Raw genomic sequence first — 26,310 nt, 5'->3', positions numbered from 1 at the left:
TGGGAGGCCCAGGTGGTCGGATCACAAGGTCAGGAGTTCAAGACCAGCCTGGCCAATATGGCAAAACCCCGTCTCTACCAAAAAAAAAAAAAAAAAAAAAAGATTAGCCAGGCGTGGTGGCGGGCGCCTGTTGTCCCAGCTACTCGGGAGGCTGAGGTAGGAGAATCGCTTGAACCCAGGAGGCAGAGGTTGTAGTGAGCCGAGACTGTGCCACTGCACTCCAGCCTGGGCGACAGAGTGAGACTCTGTCTCAAAAAAAAAAAAAAAAAGAAGAAGAAAACATCTATGAAAGAACATTTCAAAACACGTAGAAAGAGTGTTGAACAAAAATCAGTGTCCACTGTTGACTAGAAACAGAAGGAAACATGCCTAATCTGATCAAGAGCTTCTACTCAAACCCCACTGGAAGCCTGGGAACGCTCCATCTGCACCCGCTCCAGTCTTGATCAAGGCAGGAGCCTCCGCCCACTCCTACCCAGAATCACACCGCAACCCCAGCCTGCACCATGAGCTCCCATTCTCCCACACAAACGGGAAAAATAAAAGAGAGGTAGGCTAGACAGAAAGGAACAGAATTCATTTAGAGACTACGGCACTCTATAAAGAAGATACAAGAAATCTTCACATATACTAGAATGGAGACAGTCAAGTAGGTCACCAAACATAAAGTCAATATATAAACATCCAATATTTCTATATATCAGTGGCAATCTTTTTTTTGGGGGGGAGACAGAATCTCACTCCGTCACCCAGGCTGGAGTGCAGTGGTGTGAACTCGGCTCACTGCAACCTCCATCTCCCGGGTTCCAGTGATTCTCCTGCCTCAGCCTCCCGAGTAGCTGGGATTACAGGCACATGTCACTGAGCCTGGCTTATTTTTGTATTTTTCGTAGAGACAGGGTTTTCCTATGTTGGCCAGGCTGGTCTCGAACTCCTGACATCAGGTGATCCACCCACCTTGGGCTCCCAAATTGCTGGGATTACAGGCATGAGCCACCGCACCGGGTCAGCAGCAATACATTTTTTAAAAGATAGTATTTACAATAGCAAACAAGAAATACATCTAACGAGTGATATGCAAACAAAAATTGTAATACTTTTGCATACATGACGTATTTTCAAAATAAAAATAAAAATAAATTGGCCGGGCGTGGTGGCTCATGCCTGTAATCCCAGCACTTTGGAAGGCCAAGGTGGGTGGATCACCTGAGGTCAGGAGTTCGAGACCAGCCTGGCCGACATGGTGAAAACCTGTCTCTACTAAAAATACAAAAGTTAGCCAGGTGTGGTGGCGGGCGCCTATAATCCCAGCTACTCGGGAGGTTGAGGCAGGAGAATCACTTGAACTCAGGAGGTGGAGGTTGCAGTGAGCCGAGACCACGCCATTGCACTCCAGCCTGGGCAACAAGAGCAAAACTGTCTTAAACTTTTTTTTTTTAATTTAAAGATTATACAAAAATATCTTAGAACTCTAGCTGCTTCCTGCATACCACAGTACTATTAATCCTGAGAAACGTTTTAGTACAGATCCTTGCACGTGCTAAGAACCACACAGCACCTTTAGCCACAACTGCCTCAGGCTCAATGACCTTGTGACATAGAAAAAGAGCTCTTACCTTCCCATCAGCCGTCACAGCAAAGAGGGTCTGTTCCCCTCCGATTAACTGCACGGGTCTGAGAGTTGCGAGGGCTTCACAGGGAGTGGGAACTTTGACTTTTGCGCCTTCAATGCCCCCGAGCTGGCCCCTGTGATTATGTCCCCATCCATAAATTGTTCCACTGCCACCAGCAGAGAGAGTCCAGTCATCTGGTCGCCTACAATACACATCAAGTGAGCATTTGCCATGGGCAAGAAAAATGCACACAGCCTCTCACACTCACGATCGACATTACTGCTTGTTTCTAATATAATAACCTGTTCATCCACTGCACAAGTTGTTCATCTTGCTCTCTTTTAAAAATGTCATGGCTCTCATGCAGAACATCCATGTTTTCGCTGTCTGCCATTAATTCACGAATTTTCTTAGCCACCTAAACAAAATTATTATGATGTTACATATCAAACACTTATCTCAAACAAAATAGATAAATACTAAGGAAAGACAGAAGGAATCCCTGCCTAAAAATATGAGGGAAGAGCAACATTGCAATGTTATGGTTCATGGGCAAAACCAATAATGACTGCATCAAGTCTAACATATTAGAAATGTCTAGACAGTATCATTCTACCTGTAGTTTACTAAAAATAAACTTTAACTGAAATTCACAGTGTCAGTTCACTCATTTTCACCTATGTGTTATTTTCTTTGATATTCCTTGGCAAGCGAAATTTTTCTGTGTCTCATAATATTGGCATCTTGTTACACTATAGCTAAAGAATGTTTTTGCATCCCAAAAGTGATTCCAAAATATCATGCAATACCTCATCAAGAAACAGACGGGGCAACGGTGTTCTTTTGTCAAGGGCCACAGCAACGCGGGAGGCCATGCAGTACCTCCGGAACCAGGCCCACTTGTGCGTCTCGGCACAGCAAGGCAGAGTGTCCAGCTCCAGGTCACAAGCAAGAGCTACCAGTACCTGCAGGCACCAAAAATGACAAACTCAGGGAAACTCAGAAATGCAGTGAACAGGCCAAGGTTTGTGTGGCTCCTTCCGCAGGACCTCCTATTCCAGGATGGCGGCCATGGGCACAGCAAGCATACGGCCACCATCAGTGATGTGGCGATCTCTGACAGTTCCTAGCCACGTGCCACACAACTGCTGCAACACTTGTTGCCTGCATCAAGTGACAAGAACAGCTGTGCATCTCAAGGCATGCTAACGGTTACAGGCTTATGGTTTAAGGGTTTAGATTACACGATCATTTCTTGAGATTTTTTCATATTTGACTTCAGCAATACCTACAGCTGCCCTCAGAGGCCTAAAACACACACACTGCACATGACAACTCTCAGTGGCTCTTTCAGTCAAATAGCTCTACTGTCACTTTAAAAAAGAAGTGAAACATTACCTTAAAGAATGGGCTGTGGAGCAGCTGTTTGCCACCCCTCACAATAGGATCTTCATATTCAAACTGCCTTTGCAAAGCTTCTGGAAGACCTTTCACCAAAGCAGCAAGAGCACTACCTGTAAAACTCTAAGAAACAACAGAACAGTATTCTATCGCAGGAATCCAGGTGCCGGGGAGGCTGACCATTTGTTTCTACCGTCAAATGTTTTATTATGTTGGTACTAATTCTTCTAAAAAAACTAAAAAAAAAAAGCTTATCAAAATTCTCAAGTAGGAAAAAAGCTAAAAGAACATAAACACTAAAATAAAAAAGAGGAGTTTGAAGACTCATCTCAGAATGTTTGGTCTTGATTTCAGTACATCCGCTTCCAGAGAAATAGCCCCTCTCTGGCCCACAAACGCTGCCTGTCTCCTCCCATGGGTAGGATCAAAAGGGACTACTTTAGTCAGCAAAATAAAGGGGAGGCCATTAGTTAGCCTCATTGTGAAGTCCAATCCACACAATCCTATGTTCACAGCTGTCGAGACAGATTTTCAGAAAATCAAAGTCCAACTTGAACTCAGTATGCACTGCAACATACGAGAAGTCTGGATGGGACAAAGGACTCCTTATTTTTATTCATTTATTTATTTTTTTTGAGATGGAGTCTCGCTCTGTCACCAGGCTGGAGTGTAGTGGCGCGATCTCAGCTCACTCCAACCTCCACCTCCCGGGTTCAAGCAATTCTCCTGCCTCAGCCTCCCAAGTAGCTGGGACTACAGGTGCCCACCACCACGCCCATCTAATTTTTTGTATTTTTAGTAGAGTCAGGATTTCACCGTGTTAGCCAGGATGGTCTCGATCTCCTGACCTCGTGATCCGCCCACCTCAGCCTCCCAAAGTGCTGGCATTACACGCATGAGCCACCGCGCCCGGTCCAAGGCCTCCTTATTCTTATGTGAAACTCCCCAACTCCTCTCAACGATTTAGAGGTTTAGACTACTAAAGCAACATTTTATTCCCCAAGGGTCACAAATCTAGAAATTGTACTAGAATGCTCCATACCAAAGCTCTTGTTTCCCCATCATTTTCTCCAAGCAGCCTATTTATGTTAATTGACTGCCCAAATTCAGTTGTAAGCAGCTTCCTCAGTCTCTGAAGGGCCCACATTCTGTGACTGGCAGCTGAAATGAGCAGAGAGAAAGTATCAGAAGTCTGATGGTTTCTTCCAAGTAGGAAAACAGATGTAACTGTAATGGTGGCATTTACCTAGGGCACTCAGCTGTGCACAAGCTGCCAGCGAGGCCGCAAGGCGAGGGACGATGCTTCTGTTAGAGGCAAGGTTGAGTCGGAAGTCTAACAGACACGTCACCAAGTCCATGGATGGACAGGAGAGGACGCAGCGGTCAGAGAGGAGTTCTTTAGGGCCTGTGAATGAACACTGTAAACATCCCCGGGTTTCACAAGCTAGGTACCACCCCATAAGAAGCCGCCAACGAACAAGGGTGGCTCCACCCAGCCCCACCCACCAGAAGGCAACAGCTGGTGTGCCCATGCATGCCACTGCGAGTCGGTGAGCCTCGCTCTTCACACTCACACTTCCACTGTAAACCAAAAGCCTAAGAACCGCACCAGCAACAACTCCTTCCACACCAGGTGAGGAGGAGTGTGAGCCTGACAGCTGGATGGCTGGGACAGATCTCTGTGTTCTGTTCCACACCTCAGCGGGGCCTGTGAGAGCACTCACCCCAACACAGCAGAAGGCAGGCTGTCAGGCACTACGTGGACATGTGCACGCGTCCCTGTTGCTCCAGAAACAATCCACAGCCAGTCATCTAACCTTGATCGCCATAAGCCCCTTCCTTACCAGCAGCTGGCATGATGGGATAGACGGTGAAGCGCCAGCCCCAGCCATTCACAGACCCATCGCTGATGAACTTCCACTTTAACTCATCCCCTGGGATGCGCAGCTCGCTGGACCAGTCGGACCACTCTCGGCCTGCGGGAGGAAAGCGCACCCCGGGGTTAGCTTCACTCCATCATCCAATCAACACAAACCTCCTTAGACGCAAAGCAGAATGATTTCCATCACGTGTGAAGAGCAAGTTCCTCCAATCCAAGCTCTCCCAAGCCGAAGTGCACAGTGACACAACACTCTTGGGATTCACATTTTAATACATACCATTCTTCAGCAAACACGCATTCAGCCCCTGTACCAGGTACCCAGGAAACTGGGGCAGGCGGGCAGACACTGCCCTGGCAGAAGCCACCACCCAGTGGGGAAATGACCCCACCAGCCAGGATACAGTGAGTGGCCTCCGGGTGTCCAGCACACATCAGGCCAGGGGCCATGGGGACATTTTCCGGGAAAGCTCTGATACAACCAGGTGACCAGGCAGCAGAAGGAAGAACCCTAGCTCTCCCAACAAAAGCCCCATGTGTGTGGTTCAGCACGGCCCAGAGTAGGCCGCCCTCGAGGGAGCAGAGGGCCTGGCTGCTGTGGACAGGAGCGGTGGTGTACTACACCTAAGATCTACAGGATCTTAGAAGGCCAAGAGAACCCTGCCAGATTTCTACTTCAGAAGGACCATCTGCCAGCAACTCAGGGATGGCCCATAAAGGCTTTCCGCTGGATGCAGAAAAACCCACATTCAACAACACTACTGAAAACTACACTGGCAGACATCTGTCAAAGCACCAGAAAAACCCACGCGCACTGGGACCATACGATTTCATGCAAAGCTTTACTTAACTAAGTAACACTGTGTGAATAAAGTTTTCCTGGGACACAGCCACGCCCATTCTCTGGCATCCAGTCTGCATGTTGTTATGACAGAGGCTGCATTACCTGGCCCTTTACAGGAAACACTCGAGATGAAGGATAAAGAGGTCTTAAAAGGTGCATACACACACCCCTGCACTGGCAATTCTAAAACACTTGGTAAAAGAGCATTTCACAAGCACCCAAAGACGTCCTGACCTGTCCCCGCTGGCCTCATGGAGCCCAGCAGCAGAGACAAGCCGGACATGTGGCTGCCTCCACCTACATACAGAAGTCACTCCACACATGGCCATGCCCTCACTGCAGCCAGTAAGAAACAAACCTTTTGAAGAAGCTCTGCGGTATGCCAACCATGACCTTACACGAGCCCTGGCACCTCACACGTCTCCAGCACCTTCTGCAACTGTCTGAGGAGGCAGGGCCCATCCGACAGGGATGTGGTACATACATCACAGATAATTACTGTATTTAAAAGTATGGGAAAGAGGCAAGCAAACCCACTGTGTTTCACAGCTGAATAGCATATTGTCCCTTCCTTAAGACTTCCATGAGAATACGAAGGCAGCATTCTGCCCTACAAATGTGAAGGGTTGTGTCTACGGAGACACAGGTGGGTAGATCATGCCCTGCTCAACCTCCTGTCCTTACCTGACCGCACGGAGACAATCCTGTTGACGCCGTCCATGACTGTGAGAGGGTCGTGGCGCCTCTCTGTGGAGCACTGCCGGTCAAATTCCACCCTGAGTCCTTCTGCACCTGGAGGACAGGCAAGCACAAAACATAGCAACCACTCCAGATCAGCACCCAAAGTAGAAACAGTGAAACTAAAACCACATTTAACAGCTAATGAATAGCAGAAAGTCAGAAAGAACTGGCCTCAAAGACAAGCATCTCAGACTGACCACCCTTTCCCCAGCTCATCCCCACTGAAGATTATGTCTGTGGACTGGAAGGCCAGAAAACACTTCCACTTGGCCAATTTGTTTTGTGCGGTCACTCCCGGGCAGACTTTCCTACTGCAACCCCACTCCCCTGGATCAAGCTTTACAGCGAACATCACACTGACCAGGGGCTGTGGGAATGCCTAGTGTGCAGCCAAGTCAGATGGCAGCTGTGGGTCACCTGGGAAGTGAGGGGCATTGGAGGTGAGGAGCACCTCAACTTCTGGCGTGTCCAGAGAACTGGAGAACCGCTTGGTGTGGAGAACCCACACATCTGGTGTGAGAGGTGTGCGAGCAGAGGCACAAGAGTTTTCCTTCAGGCTGGAAGATCTTTAAGATCTAGCAGAGGATGGCACTGAGGGGCCAGGAAAGAGGCAGGGGAGGAAGGAGGGAAGAAGGAGGGACGTGGGGCAGGGGCTCAGGTCCTCTCTTACGGTTACAGGGTTGACAGGCTTGGACTGGTTTTTAGATACTATCTCTGCATGCTCTGTTGGGGGCTGATTCTGTGGGGGGGGGGCACACAGGAGGTGGGGAGTGGAAGCAGGAACACAGGGAGGCAGCTAGTATGTGGTTGCTAGGATGATAAACCAGGTGAGACCCCGCGGTGCTCTAGCCCAGAATGTCTAGAGTGAGGGAAAAATGGTTGAATTTGGAATATATTTTTAAAGCAGAGAAAACAGGATTTGCTGGTGGACTAGATATAAAGCAAGAGAGAAACAGAAGAGAAAAAGGGTCACAAGATTTTCGTCTAGGCAAAGGCTGACTAGAAATACCCTTTGTTCTTTAAATTTCTATCATGAAGTAATAGCTTCAAGTTTAAAAATGCTTTTCTGGGCCAGATGTAGTGGTACACTCCTGTAATCTTAGCACTTCGGGAGGCCGAGGCAGGCAGCTTGCTTGAGCTCAGGAGTTAAAGACAGGCCTGGACAACAGGCTATATATTTTATTATGTATTATATATTTTAAAATATAAAATTTTAAAAATTAGCTGGGCACGGCCTATAGTCCCAGTTACTCAGGAGGCTAAGGAAGGGGGATCGCTTGAGCCCAGAGTTTGGGGCTGTAGTGAGCCACGATCGTGCTACCATACTCCAACCTGGGAGACAAAGTGACAAAGCTTTTCTGAATCTCACCTCATTCTAAAAGTTGAAGAAAAATGATTTCACAAAAAAAGTGAGTGAGATAAAAGTATAAGACCAAATACAATAAAAAGTTATTGTTAGAAAAAGGGAATAGGCTGGGTACAGTGGCTCACACCTGTAACGATCTCAACACTTTGGGAGGCCCAGCTGGGAGGATTGCTTGAGCCCAGGAGTTTGAGACAAGATTGGGCAACACAGAGAGACTCATCTCCACAAAAAATAAAAATAAGTTAGCCAAGTGTGGCAGCACAAGCCTGTAGTCCTAGCTTCTCGGGAGGCTGATGGGGAAGGACGGCTTGAGCCTGGGAGGTCGAGGCTGCAGTGAGTCAGAATCACACCACTGCACTTCAGCCTGGGTGACAGAGCAAGACTCTGTCTCCAAAAAAAAAAAAGAAAAGTGAGAATAAGGAACAAAATAACATCCCCACAGGCAATAAAAGTAGGCCAGAAAGATACACCCACAAAACACATCAACCCTGAACATTTCAAAACAAATTGAGTGAAATTAGAAAAATGATACAAGACATGAAAGAACCACATAAATCAGACTTACAAAAACTAAAACATTTTATAAAGCTGAAGACAGAATTACAATAAAACTACATTCCAATGGAGACTAAAACAGAGTGTAAAATCAAATAAACACAGCAGATGCTACCTTAAGACAAATAGGAAAAAAGGAGGAAATTTTAAAAAAAGAAACAGAGGTAAAAAGTACTTGAAAGAGAAAGTAACCAACATTAACTCTAAAAGGCATGAACTATGCAATGCATGGAGAGTTACCAAGTGTCCCCAGAAAAGACTGCTAAGCAAGGCTACAGAACAAACACTGCAGACTGTAATTCAAGAGAACTCCCTGCAAAACAGACTTGGGACGACAGACTAAAGGAGCACCCTTTACCCGAGAACATTACCGAGAACGGCCGCATGAACGTACATTCTGGTGAAATCACCAAAAAAACACATGCGGCTGCTAACCGAGAACACCACCGAGAGCGGCCACACGAACGCACATTCTAGTAAAACTACCGAAGAAACACATGCGGCTTCTAACCGAGAACATCACCAAGAACGGCCGCATGAACGCACATTCTAGTAAAACTACCAAAGAAACACATGTGGCTTCTAACCGAGAGCATCACCGAGAACGGCCACACGAACGTACATTCTAGTAAAACTACCGATAAAACACACGCAACTTCTAACTGAGAACATCACTGAGAACGGCCACACAAACGTATATTCTAGTAAAATTACTGAAAAAACACACGACTCCTAACCGAAACATCACCGAGAACAGCCACACGAACGTATAATCTAGTAATATTACCAAAAAAACACACGCGACTTCTAACCGAGAACATCACCAAGAATGGCCACACCAACGCACATTCTAGAAAAATTACCGAAAAATACACGCAGCTCCTAACTGAAAACATCACCGAAAACGGCCACACGAACACGTGTTCTAGTAAAATTACCGAAAAAACACACGCAGCTCCTAAGAACATCACCAAAAATGGCCACACCAACATACATTCTAGTAACATTACCAAAAAAACACTCGCAGCTCCTAACCGAGAACATCACTGAGAACGGCCACACCAACATACATTCTAGTAAAATTACCAAAAAAACACACGCGGCTCCTAACCGAGAACATCACCGAGAACGGCTGCACAAACGTACATTCTAGTAAAATTACCGAAAAAATACATGCAACTTCTAACCGAGAACATCACTTAGAATGGCCACATGAACGCACGTTCTAGTAAAATTACCGAAAAAACACACGCGACTTCCAACCAAGAACGGCCACACCAATGTATATTCTAGTAAAATCACCGAAAAAACACACGTGACTTCTAACCAAGAACATCGCCGAGAACGGCCACACGAACGCACATTCTAGTAAAATTACCAAAAAAACACATGCGACTTCTAACCAAGAACATCACCAAGAACAGCCACACGAACGCACATTCTAGTAAAATTACCAAAAAACACACACGGCTCCTAACCGAGAACATCACCGAGAACGGCCACACGAACACACATTCTAGTAAAATTACCAAAAAAACACACGTGACTTCTAACCAAGAACATCACCTAGAACGGCCACACAAACGCACATTCTAGTAAAATTACCGAAAAACACACACAGCTCCTAACCGAGAACATCACTGAGAATAGCCGCACGAATGCACATTCTAGTGAAATCACGAAAAAAACGCACGCGGCTGCTAACCGAGAACATCACCGAGAATGGCCACATGAACGTACGTTCTAGTAAAATTACCGAAGAAACACACGCGGCTTCTAACCGAGAACATCACTGAGGACGGCCACACAAATGTATATTCTAGTAAAATTACTGAAAAAACACGCGGCTTCTAACCGAGAACATCACCGAGAACAGCCGAATGAACCCACATTCTAGTAAAATTACCGAAAAACACACACTGGCTTAACTGAGAACATCACCGACAACAGCCACACGAACGTATGTTCTAGTGAAATTACCGAAAAAACACATGCAGCTTCTAACCGAGAATATCACCGAGAACAGCCACATGAACGTATACTCTAGTGAAATCACCAAAAAAAACACACGCAGCTTCTAACCAAGAACATCACCGAGAATGGCCACACGAACGTACATTCTAGTGAAATTACCAAAAAAACACACACGGCTTCTAACCAAGAACATCACCAACAGTGGCCACACAGACATTCTAGTGAAATTACAGAAAAAACACACGCGGCTTCTAACTAACCGAGAACATCACCGAGAATGGCCACACGAACGTATATTCTAGTAAAATTACTGAAAAAACACACGTGACTTCTAAGGGGAAAAGATGTTATCATTATCATACTTTCACAGAGGAAAAAGACATGATCCAAGGCTTTAATATCCAGAAAAACTACCTTTCAAATTTGAAGGCCAAAAACTCTCATGGACAAGTCTGATCTCAGGGACTAATGAGGAATTCACTAGAGTGCACTTCAGACCCCACGAGGACCAGTCAGTAAAACTAAGACTCGAAGACTGAAAGAAAGTATAGTATGTAACAACTATTATGCTCTTGTAGATGCAGTATAATTATTTTAATAAATTCGAGAAAATTAGGGCATATTCTAAGATTTTTAAGAATTTCAGTAATTATACTGATGTTGGCAGTATTGAAATTATATCCTAAGTCTGTCGTGTATGAAATGTGGTTATGTAAAGCAAATGAAAAATCATGAGATATTTTATCAAACACTCTTGGAACCAGGATTTGATATGGAAGAAAGGAGAGACAGATGTAACAGAAGAAGTACAGACCTCATACTTTTGAATTTGAGTAGAAGGAATCAGCATATTAGCCAGGCAAGGTGGCATGTGCCTGTACTCCTAGCTACTCAGGAGGCTGAGGCAGGAGGATCACTTGAGCCCAGGAATTCGAGGCTACAGTGAGCTATAATTGCACTACTGCACTCCAGCCTGGATGACAGAGCAAGATGCTATCTCTAAACAAATAAATACATAAACAAAATATAAAAAATAAATAAAAGGAAAAAATTTTTACGTATCAGTATGAACTCAAGAGAATCCAGGGCAGACCCCAGGTGAAGAGTGGCAACCTACAAAAAACCGAGGACACCTTGTGTAGACTGCCTGGACGCTACTGAAGACTACCAGAATCACTTCGGGAGCTACACTGAAGAGGCTGCCACTGTCTAGAAACAGGATAATCTCAGCTTCAACAAAGATAATCACAATAGAGTAAAACAATCACATATGTTCCAATCCATGAGTTCATAATAACATTAAAAAAAAAAACAGGTCACCTTCAAGAAATAATAGGAAACCAATTCATTCTCTGGTAAATGGAAGAAAGAATCAAGCTTTTATCGTGTCTTTCTCAGGCAAACAGCACCTTGAACAACTAACTACAGGATGAAGGGAAATGTCTCTTTACAAGAAAGTATTCCAGCTAACAAATAAGCAAGAAATGATTCCACTAGAATAGCACCATTTGTAGCCCCTCATGGGCCAATAGCCTCGGGTGCTAATAAGCCTCAGGGGCTGCTGATGTCACAAAGGAAAGACAGGCAGACAGGAGGTGCCTGCTGAGGCTGAGTCACAACCACTAAGGAGCTGGTGAAAGGGGCGGAACTTATGGGCCTCCGAATAGGGCAGCACCTTGCAGAAGGACGGGCCTGAGGAACACACTGAACAGCAGCACGCCGTGTTGTCAGCAGATCCAGGCTGCAGTGAAGCCCGCCAGATCAAAGGCCAGGGCCTCAACAATTTTCTTCTTAATAATTTTTGTTGAGTTATTAAAAACAAAAGATATACACATGGGTAACAGAAGCTGTCCAGAAATGCAAGTCAGTGATGGATCAATATCAGGACAGTATCACTCAGAGGAACATCAGGGGATACACTGAGGGCTTCCAGAATTTGCCACAGGTTAGGTCTAGACCTGCGTCATGATGACTAGGGCATCTGCCTGATTATCATGAAGCTAAACATTTACTTTGTGTGACTTTCTATATCATGATTTATTGTGCAAAAGTAGTTTGTTAGAAAAGGGGAGAAAAGTGATTCTAAAGCAATTCTGTAACTTCTTTTTATAAAATGGAGATGGTTGTTTCTACTGAAGCAATTACAGAATCACATCATTCTGAAGGTGGGAAAGGCTGCAGCTCCCCTCTGGGGCCGGCCCCCGTACCTGGTATCTTCACTGTGCCACTGGTGGAGGTGTCGTCGGTGTAAGGGTGGCTACTCTCCACCACCACAGGCTGAGAAGAGAGGCGGCCGCTCTGCGAGTCTGTGGCCACATCCTCCAACTCGGTGACACAGAGCTCCAACAGCATATCTGCCACCTGGAGAGGAAGCAAGGACATGAATGAGGGGGCCAACAGCCCCACACTTGGTCACCTGCATGCCACCTCTGCCCATCCTGCTCAGGAGCTCCACAAGGACAGCATGGCAGAGTGGAGGGCTTGGAGTTTGAGAAATTGAGTTCAAATCAGGGCTTGGCTTCCTTGCACATAAAACAGAGACAGCACAGAGCCTGTAAGATGCTGTGAAGCTTAGGGATGATCTATATTAAAAAGTCGTTGGGGCCAGACGCTGTGGCTCACGCCTGTAATCCCAGCACTTTGGAAGGCCGAGGCAAGCGGATCACCTGAGGTCAGGAGTTCGAGATCAGCCTGACCAACATGGAGAAACCCCATCTCTACTAAAAATGAAAACTTAGTTGGGCGTGGTGGTGCATGCCTGTAATCCTAGCTACTTAGGAGGCTGAGGCAGGAGAATCACTTGAACCTGGGAGGCAGAGGTTGCGGTGAGCCGAGATCACACCGTTGCACTCCAGCCTGGGTGACCCGAGCGAGACTGTGTCTCAAACAAAGTCATTGGGTGGAGCGCAGTGGCTCACACTTGTAATACAAGCACTTTGGGAGGTCGAGGCAGGCAGATCACTGGAGGTCAGGAGTTCAAGACCAGCCTGGCCAGTACGGTGAAACCCCGTCTCTACTAAAAATACAATTAGCTGGGTATGGTGGCCCGTGCCTGTAGTCCCACCTACCCAGGAGGCTGAGGCAGGAGAATCGCTTAAACTCAGGAGGTGAAGGTTGCAGTGAGCTGAGATCACGCCACTGCACTCCAGCCTGAGCGAGAGAGAGAGACTCTGTCTCGAAAAAAGAAAAAGAAAAAAAAGTAGTTGGAAGGCTCCCAACACACACAACACTTAATATGTGCCAGCTGATAAAATGAAACACCGTGGTGACAATAGCTTCATTTTACACCAAGACAAGATTACTTCCTAGTGAGGAAAGTTGGCCTCGGAAACAAAAACATCAAGGGAAGGAGCACCCAGTAGGTGAAAATGACCACAATCCTAGAAGGCAACAGAGCCCGGTGGGAGGGGCGGGAATCAGGAACCATCAAGCCGCTCAGGCCAGACAGAGACAGGGAGAGTCTGTGACAGGAGGGACCGCCGACCCCAACACAGCTGCCCCTGCTGACCCAGTACACTAGGGGTCAGACCCATACCACATTCTCAACAATCCACAGTGTTCTTATTTTATTTTAAAACTTATTGATGATTCACATCTTTTACGATTAAGGTTAAGAGTGGTGATTATAAACTCTGTTATTTTTAAAAATAAATGAGAGAATACATCATAACAGCAATAATCTATTAACCCCAACATTTTTAATCCAGAAAAAATAAAACTCTTCTAATGCCCATTCTATACTTTTTAGAAATAGATTATTCTTTTTTCTATTATTCCTCATATTTAGGTAAGAAATAGCTTTGCTTAGTAAATATTATATATTAACAAACTAATATCATTGTCACATAGGCATGATTTTAAATCTAAATTTGTCTCTCTTTTTGAGTCCCAAATATCAGGTCAGGGCAGGACACAGAAATAGCCATCTTGCCAACCTGGCAAGGGCAGTTTGAAAACGGCCGCATCCTTATTCTTGTCTCTCCTGGAACCTGGCTGAGTAACTGAAAGCAGATGTTGGCATCATCAAGCGCCCATGTGCAGAGTCGATCAGGGGCTCTGGCCTTCAGAAGGTTGCTCTGCCAAGCACATCATCTGCAGAGGGGTCATGATGGAGCTGGGGCTCAGACACTCAGGGTTCCAACCCATCTCTTCCACCTACCAGCAAAGTGAGTGTCCTCAAGCCAGTAGTAACCTCTCAGCCTCAGTTTCCTCATCCATATATAAAGGTAACCCCTACCCTCTCCACTGAGAATGTGGGGATGTGCATGGCAAATGCTCAGCATTATTTTATATATATATATTTTTTTGTTATACTTTAAGTTCTAGGGTACATGTGCACAACGTGCAGGTTTGTTACATATGTACACATGTGCCATGTTGTTGTGCTGCACCCATTAACTCATCATTTACATTAGGTATATCTCCTAATGCTATCCCTCCCCCCTCCCCCCACCCCAAAACAGGCCCTGGTGTGTGATGTTCCCCTTCCTGTGTCCAAGTGTTCTCATTGTTCAATTCCCACCTATAAGTGAGAACATGCAGTGTTTGGTTTTTTGTCCTTGTGATAGTTTGCTGAGAATGATGGTTTCCAGCTCATCCATATCCCTACAAAGCACATGAACTCATCCTTTTTTATGGCTGCATAGTATTCCATGGTGTATATATGCCACATTTTCTTAATCCAGTCTATCATTGTTGGACATTTGGGTTAGTTCCAAGTCTTTGCTATTGTGAATAGTGCCACAATAAACATATGTGTGCATGTGTCTTTATAGCAGCATGATTTATAATCCTTTGGGTATATACCCAGTAACGGGATGGCTGGGTCAAATGGTATTTCTAGTTCTAGATCCCTGAGGAATCGCCGCACTGTGTTCCGCAATGGTTGAACTAGTTTACACTCCCACCAACAGTGTAAAAGTGCTCCTATTTCTCCACATCCACTCCAGCACCTGTTGTTTCCTGACTTTTTAACGATCGCCATTCTAACTGGTGTGAGATGGTATCTTATTGTGGTTTTGATTTGCATTTCTCTGATGGCCAGTGATGATGAGCATTTTTTCATGTGTATGGTGGCTGCATAAATGTCTTCTTTTGAGAAGTGTCTGTTCATATCCTTCGCCCACTTGTTGATGGGGTTGTTTTTTTCTTGTAAATTTGTTTGAGTTCTTTGTAGATTCTGGATATTAGCCCTTTGTCAGATGAGTAGATTGCAAAAATTTTCTCCCATTCTGTAGGTTGCCTGTTCACTCTGATGGTAGTTTCTTTTGCTGTGCAGAAGCTCTTTAGTTTAATTGGATCCCATTTGTCAATTTTGGCTTTTGTTGCCATTGCTTTTGGTGTTTGAGACATGAAGTCCTTGCCCATACCTATGTCCTGAATGGTATTCCCTAGGTCTTCTTCTAGGGTTTTTATGGTTTTAGGTCTAACATTTAAGTCTTTAACCCATCTTGAATTAATTTTTGTATAAGGTGTAAGGAAGGGATCCAGTTTCAGCTTTCTACACATGGCTAGCCAGTTTTCCCAGCACCATTTGTTGAATAGGGAATCCTTTCCCCATTTCTCGTTTTTGTCAGGTTTGTCAAAGATCAGATAGTTGTAGATGTGTGGTATTATTTCTGAGGGCTCTGTTCTGTTCCATTGGTCTATATCTCTGTTTTGGTACCAGTACCATGCTGTTTTGGTTACTGTAGCTTTGTAGTATAGTTTGAGGTCAGGTAGTGTGATGCCTCCAGCTTTGTTCTTTTGGCTTAGGATTGACTTGGCAATGCGGGCTCTTTTGGTTCCAAATGAACTTTAAAGTAGTTTTTTCCAATTCTGTGAAGAAAGTCATTGGTAGCTTGATGGGGATGGCATTGAATCTATAAATCACCTTGGGCAGTAAGGCCATTTTCACGATTTCCTATCCATGAGCATGGAATGTTATTCCATTTGTTTGTATCCTCTTTTATTTTATTGAGCAGTGGTTTGTAGTTCTCCTTGAAGAGGTCCTTCACATCCCTTGTAAGTTGGATTCCTAGGTATTTTATTTTCTTTGAAGCAATTATGAATGGGATTTCACTCATTATTTTGCTGTTTGTCTGTTATTGATGTATAAGAATGCTTGTGATTTTTGCACATTGATTTTGTATCCTGAGACTTTGCTGAAGTTGCTGATCAGCTTAAGGAGATTTTGGGCTGAGACGATGGGATTTTCTAGATATACAATCATGTCATCTGCAAACAGGGACAATTTGACTTCCTCTTGTTCTAATTGAATACCCTTTATTTCTTTCTCCTGCCTGATTGCCCTGGCCAGAACTTCCAACACTATGTTGAACAGGAGTGGTGAGAGAGGGCATCCCTGTCTTGTGCCAGTTTTCAAAGGGAATACTTCCAGTGTTTGCCCATTCAGTATGATATTGGTTGTGGGTTTGTCATAAATAGCTCATTATTTTGAGATACATCCCAACAATACTGAATTTGTTGAGTTTTTAGCATGAAGGGCTGTTGAATTTTGTCAAAGGCCTTTTCTGCATCTATTGAGATAATCATGTGGTTTTTGACTTTGGTTCTGTTTATATGCTAGATTACGTTTATTGATTTGCGTATGTTGAATCAGCCTTGCATCACAGGGATGAAGCCCACTTGATCATGGTGGATAAGCTTTTTGATGTGCTGCTGGATTCGGTTTGCCAGTATTTTATTGAGGATTTTTGCATCAATGTTCATCAGGGATATTGGTGTAAAATTCTTTTTGTTGTGTCTCTGCCAGGCTTTGGTATCAGGATGGTGCTGGCCTCATAAAATGAGTTAGGGAGGATTCCCTCTTTTTCTATTGATTGGAATAGTTTCAGAAGGAATGGTACCAGCTCCTCTTTGTACCTCTGATAGAATTCAGCTGTGATTCCATCTGGTCCTGGACTTTTTTTGGTTGGTAAGCTATTAATTATTGCCTCCATTTCAGAGCCTGTTACTGGTCTATTCAGAGATTCAACTTCTTCCTGGTTTAGTCTTGGGAGGGTGTATGTGTCCAGGAATTTATCCATTTCTTCTAGATTTTCTAGTTTATTTGTGTAGAGGTGTTTGTAGTATTCTCTGATGGTAGTTTGTATTTCTATGGAATCAGTGGTGATATCCCCTTTATCATTTTTTATTGCATCCACTTGATTCTTCTCTCTTTTCTTATTAGTCTTGCTAGAGATCTATCAATTTTGTTGATCTTTTCAAAAAACCAGCTCCTGGCTTCATTGATTTTTTGAAGGGTTTTTTGTGTCTCTATCTCCTTTAGTTCTGCTCTGATCTTAGTTATTTTTTGCCTTCTGCTAGCTTTTGAATGTGTTTGCTCTGGCTTCTCTAGTTCTTTTAATTGTGATGTTAGGGTGTCAATTTTAGATCTTTCCTGCTTTCTCTTGTCGGCATTTAGTGCTATAAATTTCCCTCTACACACTGCTTTAAATGTGTCCCAGAGATTCTGGTATGTTGTGTCTTTGTTCTCGTTGGTTTCAAAGAACAACTTTATTTCTGCCTTCGTTATGTACCCAGTAGTCATTCAGGAGCAGATTGTTTGGTTTCCATGTAGTTGAGCAGTTTTGAGTGAGTTTCTTAATCCTGAGTTCTAGTTTGATGGCACTATGGTCTGAGAGACAGTTTGTTATAATTTCTGTTATTTTACATTTGCTGAGGAGTGCTTTACTTCCAACTATGTGGTCAATTTTGGAGTAAGTGCGGTGTGGTGCTGAGAAGAATGTATATTCTATTGATTTGGGGTGGAGAGTTCTGTAGATGTCTATTAGGTCAGCTTGATGCAGAGCTGAGTTCAGTTCCTGGATATCCTTGTTAACTTTCTGTCTCATGGATCTGTCTAATGTTGACAGTGGGGTGTTAAAGTCTCCCATTATTATTGTGTGGGAGTCGAAGTCTCTTTGTAGGTCTCTAAGGACTTGCTTTATGAATCTGGGTGCTCCTTTATTGGGTGCATAGATATTTAGGATAGTTAGTTCTTCTTATTGAATTGATCCCTTTACCATTATGTAATGGCCTTGTCTCTTTTGATCTTTGGTGGTTTAAAGTCTGTTTTATCAGAGACTAGGATTGCAACTCCTGCCTTTGTTTTCCATTTGCTTGGTAGATCTTCCTCCATCCCTTTATTTTGAGCCTATGTGTGTCTCTGCACATGAGATGGGTTTCCTGAATACAGCACACTGATGGGTCTTGACTCTTTATCCAATTTGCCAGTCTGTGTCTTTTAATTGGAGCATTTAGCCCACTTACATTTAAGGTTAATATTATTATGTGTGAATTTGATCCTGTCATTATGATGTTAGCTGGTTATTTTGCTCGTTAGTTGATGCAGTTTCTTCCTAGCATCGATGGTCTTTACAATTTGGCATGTTTTTGCAGTGACTGTACCAGTTGTTCCTTTCCACATTTAGTGCTTCCTTCAGGAGCTCTTGTAGGGCAGGTCTGGTGGTGGCAAAATCTCTCAGCATTTGCTTGTCTGTAAAGGATTTTATTTCTCCTTCACTTATGAAGATTAGTTTCACGGGATATGAAATTCTGGGTTGAAAATTCTTTTAAGAATGTGGAATATTGGCCCCCACTCTCTTCTGGCTTGTAGAGTTTCTGCCCAGAGATCCGCTGTTAGTCTGATGGGCTTCCCTTTGTGGGTAACCCGACCTTTCTCTCTGGCTGCCCTTAACATTTTTTCCTTCATTTCAACTTTGGTGAATCTGACAATTATGTGTCTTGGAGTTGCTCTTCTCGAGGAGTATCTTTGTGGCATTCTCTGTATTTCCTGAATTTTAATGTTGGCCTGCCTTGCTAGATTGGGGAAGTTCTCCTGGATAATATCCTGCAGAGTGTTTTCCAACTTGGTTCCATTCTCCCCGTCACTTTCAGGTGCACCAATCAGTCATAGATTTGGTCTTTTCACATAGTCCCATATTTCTTGGAGGTTTTGTTCATTTCTTTTTATTCTTTTTTCTCTAAACTTCTTGCTTCATTTCATTCATTTGATCTTCAATCACTGATACCCTTTCCTCCAGGTGATCGAATTGGCTACTGAAGTGTGTGCATTTGTCACGTAGTTCTCATGCCATGGTTTTCAGCTCCATCAGCTCCTTTAAGGACTTCTCTGCATTGGTTATTCTAGTTAGCCATTCGTCTAATCTTTTTTCAAGGTTTTTAACTTCTTTGCAATGGGTTCGAACTTCCTCCTTTAGCTCGGAGAAGTTTGATCGTCTGAAGCCTTCCTCTCTCAGCTCATCAAAGTCATTCTCCGTCCAGCTTTGTTCCATTGCTGGTGAGGAGCTGCGTTCCTTTGGAGGAGGAGAGGTGCTCTGATTTTTAGAATTTTCAGTTTTTCTGCTCTGTTTTTTCTCCATCTTTGTGGTTTTATCTACCTTTGGTCTTTGGTGGTGGTGACGTACAGATGGGGTTTTGGTGTGGATGTTCTTTCTGTTTGTTAGTTTTCATTCTAACAGTCAGGACCCTCAGCTGCAGGTCTGTTGGAGTTTGCTGGAGGTCCACTCCAGACTCTGTTTGCCTGGGTATCAGCAGCGGAGGCTGCTGAACAGCAAATGTTGCTGTCTGATCGTTCCTCTGGAAGTTTTGTCTCAGAGGGGTACCCGGCCGTGTGAGGTGTCAGTCTGCCCCTACTGGGGGGTGCCTCCCAGTTAGGCTACTCGGGGGTCAGGGACCCACTTGAGGAGGCAGTCTGTCCATTCTCAGATCTCAAACTCCGTTCTGGGAGAACCACTACTCTCTTCAAAGCTGTCAGACAGGGACATTTAAGTCTGCAGAGGTTTCTGCTGCCTTTTGTTCGGCTATGGCCTGCCCCCAGAGGTGGAGTCTATAGAGGCAGGCAGGCCTCCTTGAGCTGCGGTGGGCTCCAACCAGTTTGAGCTTCCGGGCCACTTTGTTTACCTACTCAAGCCTCAGCAATGGTGGACGCCCCTCCCCCAGCCTGGCTGCTGCCTTGCAGTTCGATCTCAGACTGCTGTGCTAGCAATGAGCGAGGCTCCGTGGGCGTGGGACCCTCCGAGCCAGGCGCAAGATATAATCTCCTGGTGTGCCATTTGCTAAGACCGTTGGAAAAGCACAGTATTAGGGTGGGAGTGACCCAATTTTCCAGGTGCCTTCTGTCACAGCTTTGCTTGGCTAGGAAAGGGAATTCCCTGACCCCTTGTGCTTCCCAGGTGAGGCGATGCCTCGCCCTGCTTCAGCTCATGCTCGGTGCACTGCACCCACTGTCCTGCACCCACTGTCCGACAAGCCCCAGTGAGATGAACCTGGTATCTCAGTTGGAAATGCAGAAATCACCCATCTTCTGCATTGCTCACACTGGGAGCTGTAGACTGGAGCTGTTCCTGTTCAGCCATCTTGGCACCGCCCCCCGCTCAGCATTATTTTAAATCAAAGTTCTCATTCATACCCTTCCCTCTCACAAATGCAATAAACTTATGAAAAATAATAATAGTGCTTATGGTAATTCACCTTGATTTCATCTCTTAGAATTATGCCAAGTAACTTGTCTCAAAAAACTAGAAAAAAGGATACCTACAGCTTTTTAGTTCTTCATGAATAGCAGATGAAGAAATAACAAGCCCCTAAAATATCTACCAAACTCTGCTGCGCTTTCAAGACTGCTCAACTCTACTTAAGTACTTTATCGTTTTGGTGATCATGTAAGTTACTAAAATTTCTGACCATCAGAGCTTTAATGTTTCAGAATTTCAGATAAAGGAGTATGAACTTACATTTAATGATTTTTTTTTAAATATAATTCTACTTAAAAACTTCAGAAGTTCCTTTAAAGAGAATATTCTTCTAACTAAAGCCAAAAATCCTAATAGGCACAGAAACTGCCTAAACTAAGTGACAGAGTAAGACTTTCCTCCACACAAAGTAGGCACCCAGAGAAACAGATGAAGTGTCTGTAGCCAGGAAGGACATCTCAGGCTCCCTGGCAGGGCAGAGCATGGCTGCTGATAAAGAAGAGTTCTTAAGGAAGCCCACAGCCTTTATGACTGATCAGTCCTATTTCTAAGACATACTAGTAAGACACTCACTTTATACTGCAGACCTACAGACCAATTCAGCAGCTACTAGCCACATGTGCCTCAAGTTGAGTGTTTTAAAACCTTCAGTTCCTCAGGTGCACTAGCCATATTTCAGTGTGCAGTGGCCATATGTGGCTGGTGCCAATGGTCCCAGATGGCTCTGGTCCAGAACATTTCCACAATGACAAAGTCCTACAGACCCAGTGCTACCAAATATTAAAAGACATTTTAAAGCTGTAATAGTTAAAATACCATAGTATCAGAACCTAAGAAGTTTTGTAAATAGACCCAAATGCATACAGGAATTTAGAATATGATAAAACTGGTTTTTAAATCGCCAGGGAAAAGATGAGTTATTCAATAAATGATGTTAGGGCAACCGGTTTACCATCTAGGAAAAAAAGTAAAGTTGGATACCTACTTTATTCTTACATCAAAATAAATCCCAGGTGGCTAAAAAATGTAAACAATACATGAAATCATAAAAAATTAGAAGAAGGCCGGGCATGGTGGCTCATGCCTGTAATCCCAAGCACTTTGGGAGGCCAAGGTGGGTAGATCACTTGAGGTCAGCAGTTCCAGACCAGCCGGGCCAACATGGTGAAATTCCATCTCAACTAAAAATACAAAAATTAGCCAGGCATCGTGGCGCATGCCTGTAATCCCAGCTACTCAGGAAGCTGAGGCACAAGAATCACCTGATCCCGGGAGGTAGAGGTGATCCTGGGAGGCTGAGATTGCGCCACCGCACTCCAGCCCGGGTGAAGGAGACTGTCTCAAAAACCTTAGACGAAAACTTGGAAGAATTTATTTAAAACAATGTCACATAAGCAAGCATTTTTTTTTCAGCATAATACAAAACTCAGAAGGCATAAATGAAAAAAACTGACAGATTTGACCACATAATAATTAAAAATTTCTACATGGCAAAAAATATCAAACTAATATAAAAAAATAAACTGGGGTGGAAACTGTAAGACATATGATAGAAAAGGGACTTAAAGAACTTTGACAAATCATTTTTAAAAGATGCACAAATCAGTTATAAAACAGGTAAAGGGGCCAGGTGCGGTGCTCACTCCTGTAATCCCAGCACTTTGGGAGGCTGAGGCAGGTGGATCACGAGGTCAGGAGATCAAGACCATCCTGGCTAACACGGTAAAACCCCGACTCTACTAAAAATACAAAAAAAAATTAGCCAGGCATGGTGGTGGGCACCTGTAGTCCCAGCTACTTGGGAGGCTGAGGCAGGAGAATGGTGTGAACACAGGAGGCAGAGCTTGCAGTGAGTCGAGATGGCGCCACTGCACTCTAGCTTGGGCGACAGAGCGAGACTCCGTCTCAAAAAAACAAAAAACAAAAAACAGGTAAAGGATGTCACTGGGTTAAATGCTAAAACGTTTTGTTCTAAAGGAGTGCTCCTAACCTGCAGTCTACTAGGATGAAACCCAGCACAAGATCACCGGTGATCCATAGCAGCTCTCCCTTGGAGAGGAGGGTGGCCCAACATGGAGGAGGTGGAGTCAGATGGCCCCGCCCTCCCTGAGACTCACCTGTGGGTAGGCGGTCCCCATGCCGGAAAGCACCGCGGAGAGCACATCCCTGCCCCTGTCCCCGGCCCGGCTGCACACCGACAGCTTGAGCAGGTCTACCACCACACGAGTGTCATCCGCAATCAGCAGACTGGTGAACTCATCCAAGGCCTGAGGCTCCGGACCTGCTGCTTTATTTTGGCTTTCAACATCCTAAGTCAAATGACATCCAACAATTAACATGAGGAATGATATGCTAAGAGATAAAGAGTCACCAGTTTACCCATAAACTCAGAGAACACATGAATACCAACGAGTAAGAAACTTGAAGGTGTTTAAGACCTTAAGAAACAGATTAAGAAACAACGGCCCCTAAAATCTCCACCAAGCCATGTACTATGTTTTCAAGACCAATTAACTGTTGTATTATCAATGGCATTTATCAAAAAGGGATGACTTAAGCTATAAAGAAATGACAATTTATTACTGGGACCAAGTTTGGATCATAAGCAGATACTACAGGGGGAGTTTTGGAATGAAGCTGCATCCTGCATAATCTACCCATAAGATACGCTTGGGAATCGTTTACAAACTAAATTTGTATTCTCTAATTGTATACATTTTGTCTAGATCCTCTCCATAATTCTTTCCTGGAATCTTATTTCAAGCAACTCACTGGCATGTAACACACTATCCAGTCTCTCTCTCTCCTTGGGTTCATTGAAAACATCATACATAAAAGTCTTCTCATTACCACTCGTGTACTTCCCATTCCTGCCATGTCAGCCTAAACATACCACATCTTGATCCTTCAACTCCTCTCCTTGTTTGCTATGAGCTAATTCCCAGCATCACTGCACCCCCAGCTCCCACCCTATGGAGGTGCCTTGCCCAGGATGGCCGCCCCCACCCTGCTTGTTGGCACACAGAAGCCTCCTGGAGGGCAGCACTGGGGCTGAGCTTGTGGAAAGGGGAAAGGCCCTTGTCAGTGCCAGGGACTCCCACCGCTTCCGACCCAGCATGGGAACCGCTGTGACCCTGTGCAGAGCAGGAGTGTGTCCAGCCCTTCTCATTCCCCAGGCAGAGTCTGGCTCCCCAGAGGAAGATCGAGAGCCAGGGAAGTGCCGCTTTTCTCTCCTGCTTTCTGGACCTCAGCAAATCCAGTGCAACTCTTTCCACAAACATAAACAGGCTGGGGGAAGGACAGCCCCACATGTTCCCCTTAAGGGGAAAATGACCCAACCAGTGGACCCTGGAAACCACAACACTCTGATTTAGGAACAAGGTTCCTCTCCCTTTTGGGAAACAGACCTTGCTCCTGCCTCTGCATGGAGACCCAAGGAGTAAGGGAAATTCATTATAAATGATAACATTCCAGAACATAACTCACTGAAGGACAGCAAAAGCATTCAGTGAAACATATTAACAAGAATATCTTTAGTCTTGAGATTGAAATGTACCTACCATTTTTTTTTATGAGGGTGTCTTAAAACATGCACACACACAGAAAATATGTCTAGAAGAATTGCTAAGGAAGAAAATCACTAGCGGCATATCCTTAAATATGAATTATAGCTTAATACTAACATTAAAATTGCTTTGCCTTAAATTCATGAGTCAAGCCAAAACTGAAATAATAGAAATACAGGGTTGCAACCTGGATAATGCCTATGTCTCATAAATAAATTGGGGGGAAATAAATCATATTATCCTTTTACCTAAAACAAAAATGTTGCCTTCCTCAGAATAAGTTCTGCATTAAACCCTCAAACCAGGAGACTGCCAAAAATTAGAAGTTGATTCCAGGCACCTAATTCATAAATAGAGGCTTTCTTACTACCATGGATGGTTATAAATAATTTCTGTAGGACATATTTTCTGCCAGCAGTAACAGCATAATAAATCAAGGGTTCCAAATGTAATTAAAAATAAAGTGTTTGCCCCCAAGGTGGAAAGGCTGACAAGGGAGTACATATGAGCAGGGGCTGGCCTGGTGTGGGGAGCGCCTCAGCGGGCTGGGGAAGGCATCCACACATGGGGGGTTGGAGAGACACAGCCAGGCCAAGTGAGGAAGGTGCCACACTCTGGGTCAACATGGAGGTGAGGGGAGGGCCAGAGGTCATGTAGGGTGACCATGGAGGTCCATGGAGGCAGACTGGTTCTGAGTGCCAGAGGATGTACAGAGAAAGAAAGGTGCCCACCACGGAGTGGGGGACAGCCAAGATCGGAGGTTGGTTATCTAAGGGGACTGAACTGTAAGTAAATAGCCTGCTGATGACAGGAGCCAGGTTTCTCACTTTCAGAGAAGGAAGTTATAAATACAGAAAGGGTGAAAACTAGAATGAATCTTAGTTGGATTACAATCAATCATATTGGTGTGAACCGGTGGTTTTCCATGTACGTAAATATATAACAACATAAATACTGATGTAGGCCAAACACGGTGGCTCATGCCTGTAATCCCAGCACTTTGAGAGGATGAGGCAGGCAGATCACTTGAGCCCAGGAGTTCAAGACCAGCCTGGGCAACACGGCAAAACCTATCTCTGAAAAAAAAGAGAAAAAAAAAATACAAAAATTAGCCAGGTATGGTGGTGCATGCTTGTAGTTCCAGCTACTTGGGAGGCTGAGGATGGCTTGAGACCAGGAGGTTGAGGCTGCAGTGAGCCAAGATCGTGCCACTCTACTGCAGCCTGGGCAACAGAACAAGACCCTGTCTAAAAACAAAACAAAAACAAAAACTGATGTATGTACCTATTATGTTACACACACACATATTCATTCTCTAGCCCTGTCACCCAAACAGCAACAAGCACACAAAGGGCCCAGATCTTGACCTCTAAATGCCCTTCTCCACCAGAAAGAACTAGGACTTCTCAGAAACACAACTGATTCCTATGTTGGAGCATAAAACATCTTATTGAGCCTGGAATTTTGTGTTGTGCCAAAAAGTAAGGAAATACTCAAAGAATGATGGGAATATGCCAGAAGAACAGATAAAATTCTACCAACTACTTAAAGAAGAATTAACCCGAATGCTTCACCAACTCTTCTAAAAAACAGAAGAGAAAGGCACACCCTCCAACTCAATCTATGAAGCCAATATTGCTATAATATCCAAACCAAAGACATCACAAGAAAACTACAGAGCCGTATCCCTTATGAATACAGATGTAAAAATCTTCAACAAAATAGCAGCAAACCAAATCTAGCAACATATAAAAGCATTATACACCAAAAAAATATGGAAAAAGGGAGAGTAGGAATAAGCCCTGTGGTACTGGATTGGAATTAAAAGTACTGATTTGGGCTGTTAATGCTTTTTATTATATAGATAAATGCAGAAGGATAAATAAATGTTCA

General features: G+C 44.3%; 1 protein-coding gene across 3 annotated transcripts in view; it reads right to left on the bottom strand.

Moving 5' to 3' along the window:
- Nucleotides 1–26,310, bottom strand: part of LOC100976978 (E3 ubiquitin-protein ligase HERC2) — a 209,560-nt gene that overhangs the window by 28,547 nt on the left and 154,703 nt on the right. For all 3 annotated transcript variants that reach the window (XM_034938387.3, XM_034938388.3, XM_034938393.3), the window contains 10 exons: nucleotides 22,969–23,160; nucleotides 12,581–12,734; nucleotides 6,422–6,529; nucleotides 4,859–4,990; nucleotides 4,261–4,419; nucleotides 4,057–4,175; nucleotides 3,012–3,137; nucleotides 2,423–2,578; nucleotides 1,916–2,031; nucleotides 1,617–1,815 (listed from right to left, as the gene is read on the bottom strand). In XM_034938387.3, coding sequence (XP_034794278.3) covers nucleotides 1,617–1,815; nucleotides 1,916–2,031; nucleotides 2,423–2,578; nucleotides 3,012–3,137; nucleotides 4,057–4,175; nucleotides 4,261–4,419; nucleotides 4,859–4,990; nucleotides 6,422–6,529; nucleotides 12,581–12,734; nucleotides 22,969–23,160 — 1,461 coding nt within the window. The remainder of the gene's footprint in view (nucleotides 1–1,616; nucleotides 1,816–1,915; nucleotides 2,032–2,422; nucleotides 2,579–3,011; nucleotides 3,138–4,056; nucleotides 4,176–4,260; nucleotides 4,420–4,858; nucleotides 4,991–6,421; nucleotides 6,530–12,580; nucleotides 12,735–22,968; nucleotides 23,161–26,310) is intronic.

Source organism: Pan paniscus, chromosome 16 (assembly GCF_029289425.2).
Source record: "Pan paniscus chromosome 16, NHGRI_mPanPan1-v2.0_pri, whole genome shotgun sequence".
In the NCBI taxonomy this organism is placed as follows: Eukaryota; Metazoa; Chordata; class Mammalia; order Primates; family Hominidae; genus Pan; species Pan paniscus.
The sequence above is the reverse complement of the archived record's forward strand: the minus strand, read 5'-3'. Positions and strand labels throughout refer to the sequence as shown.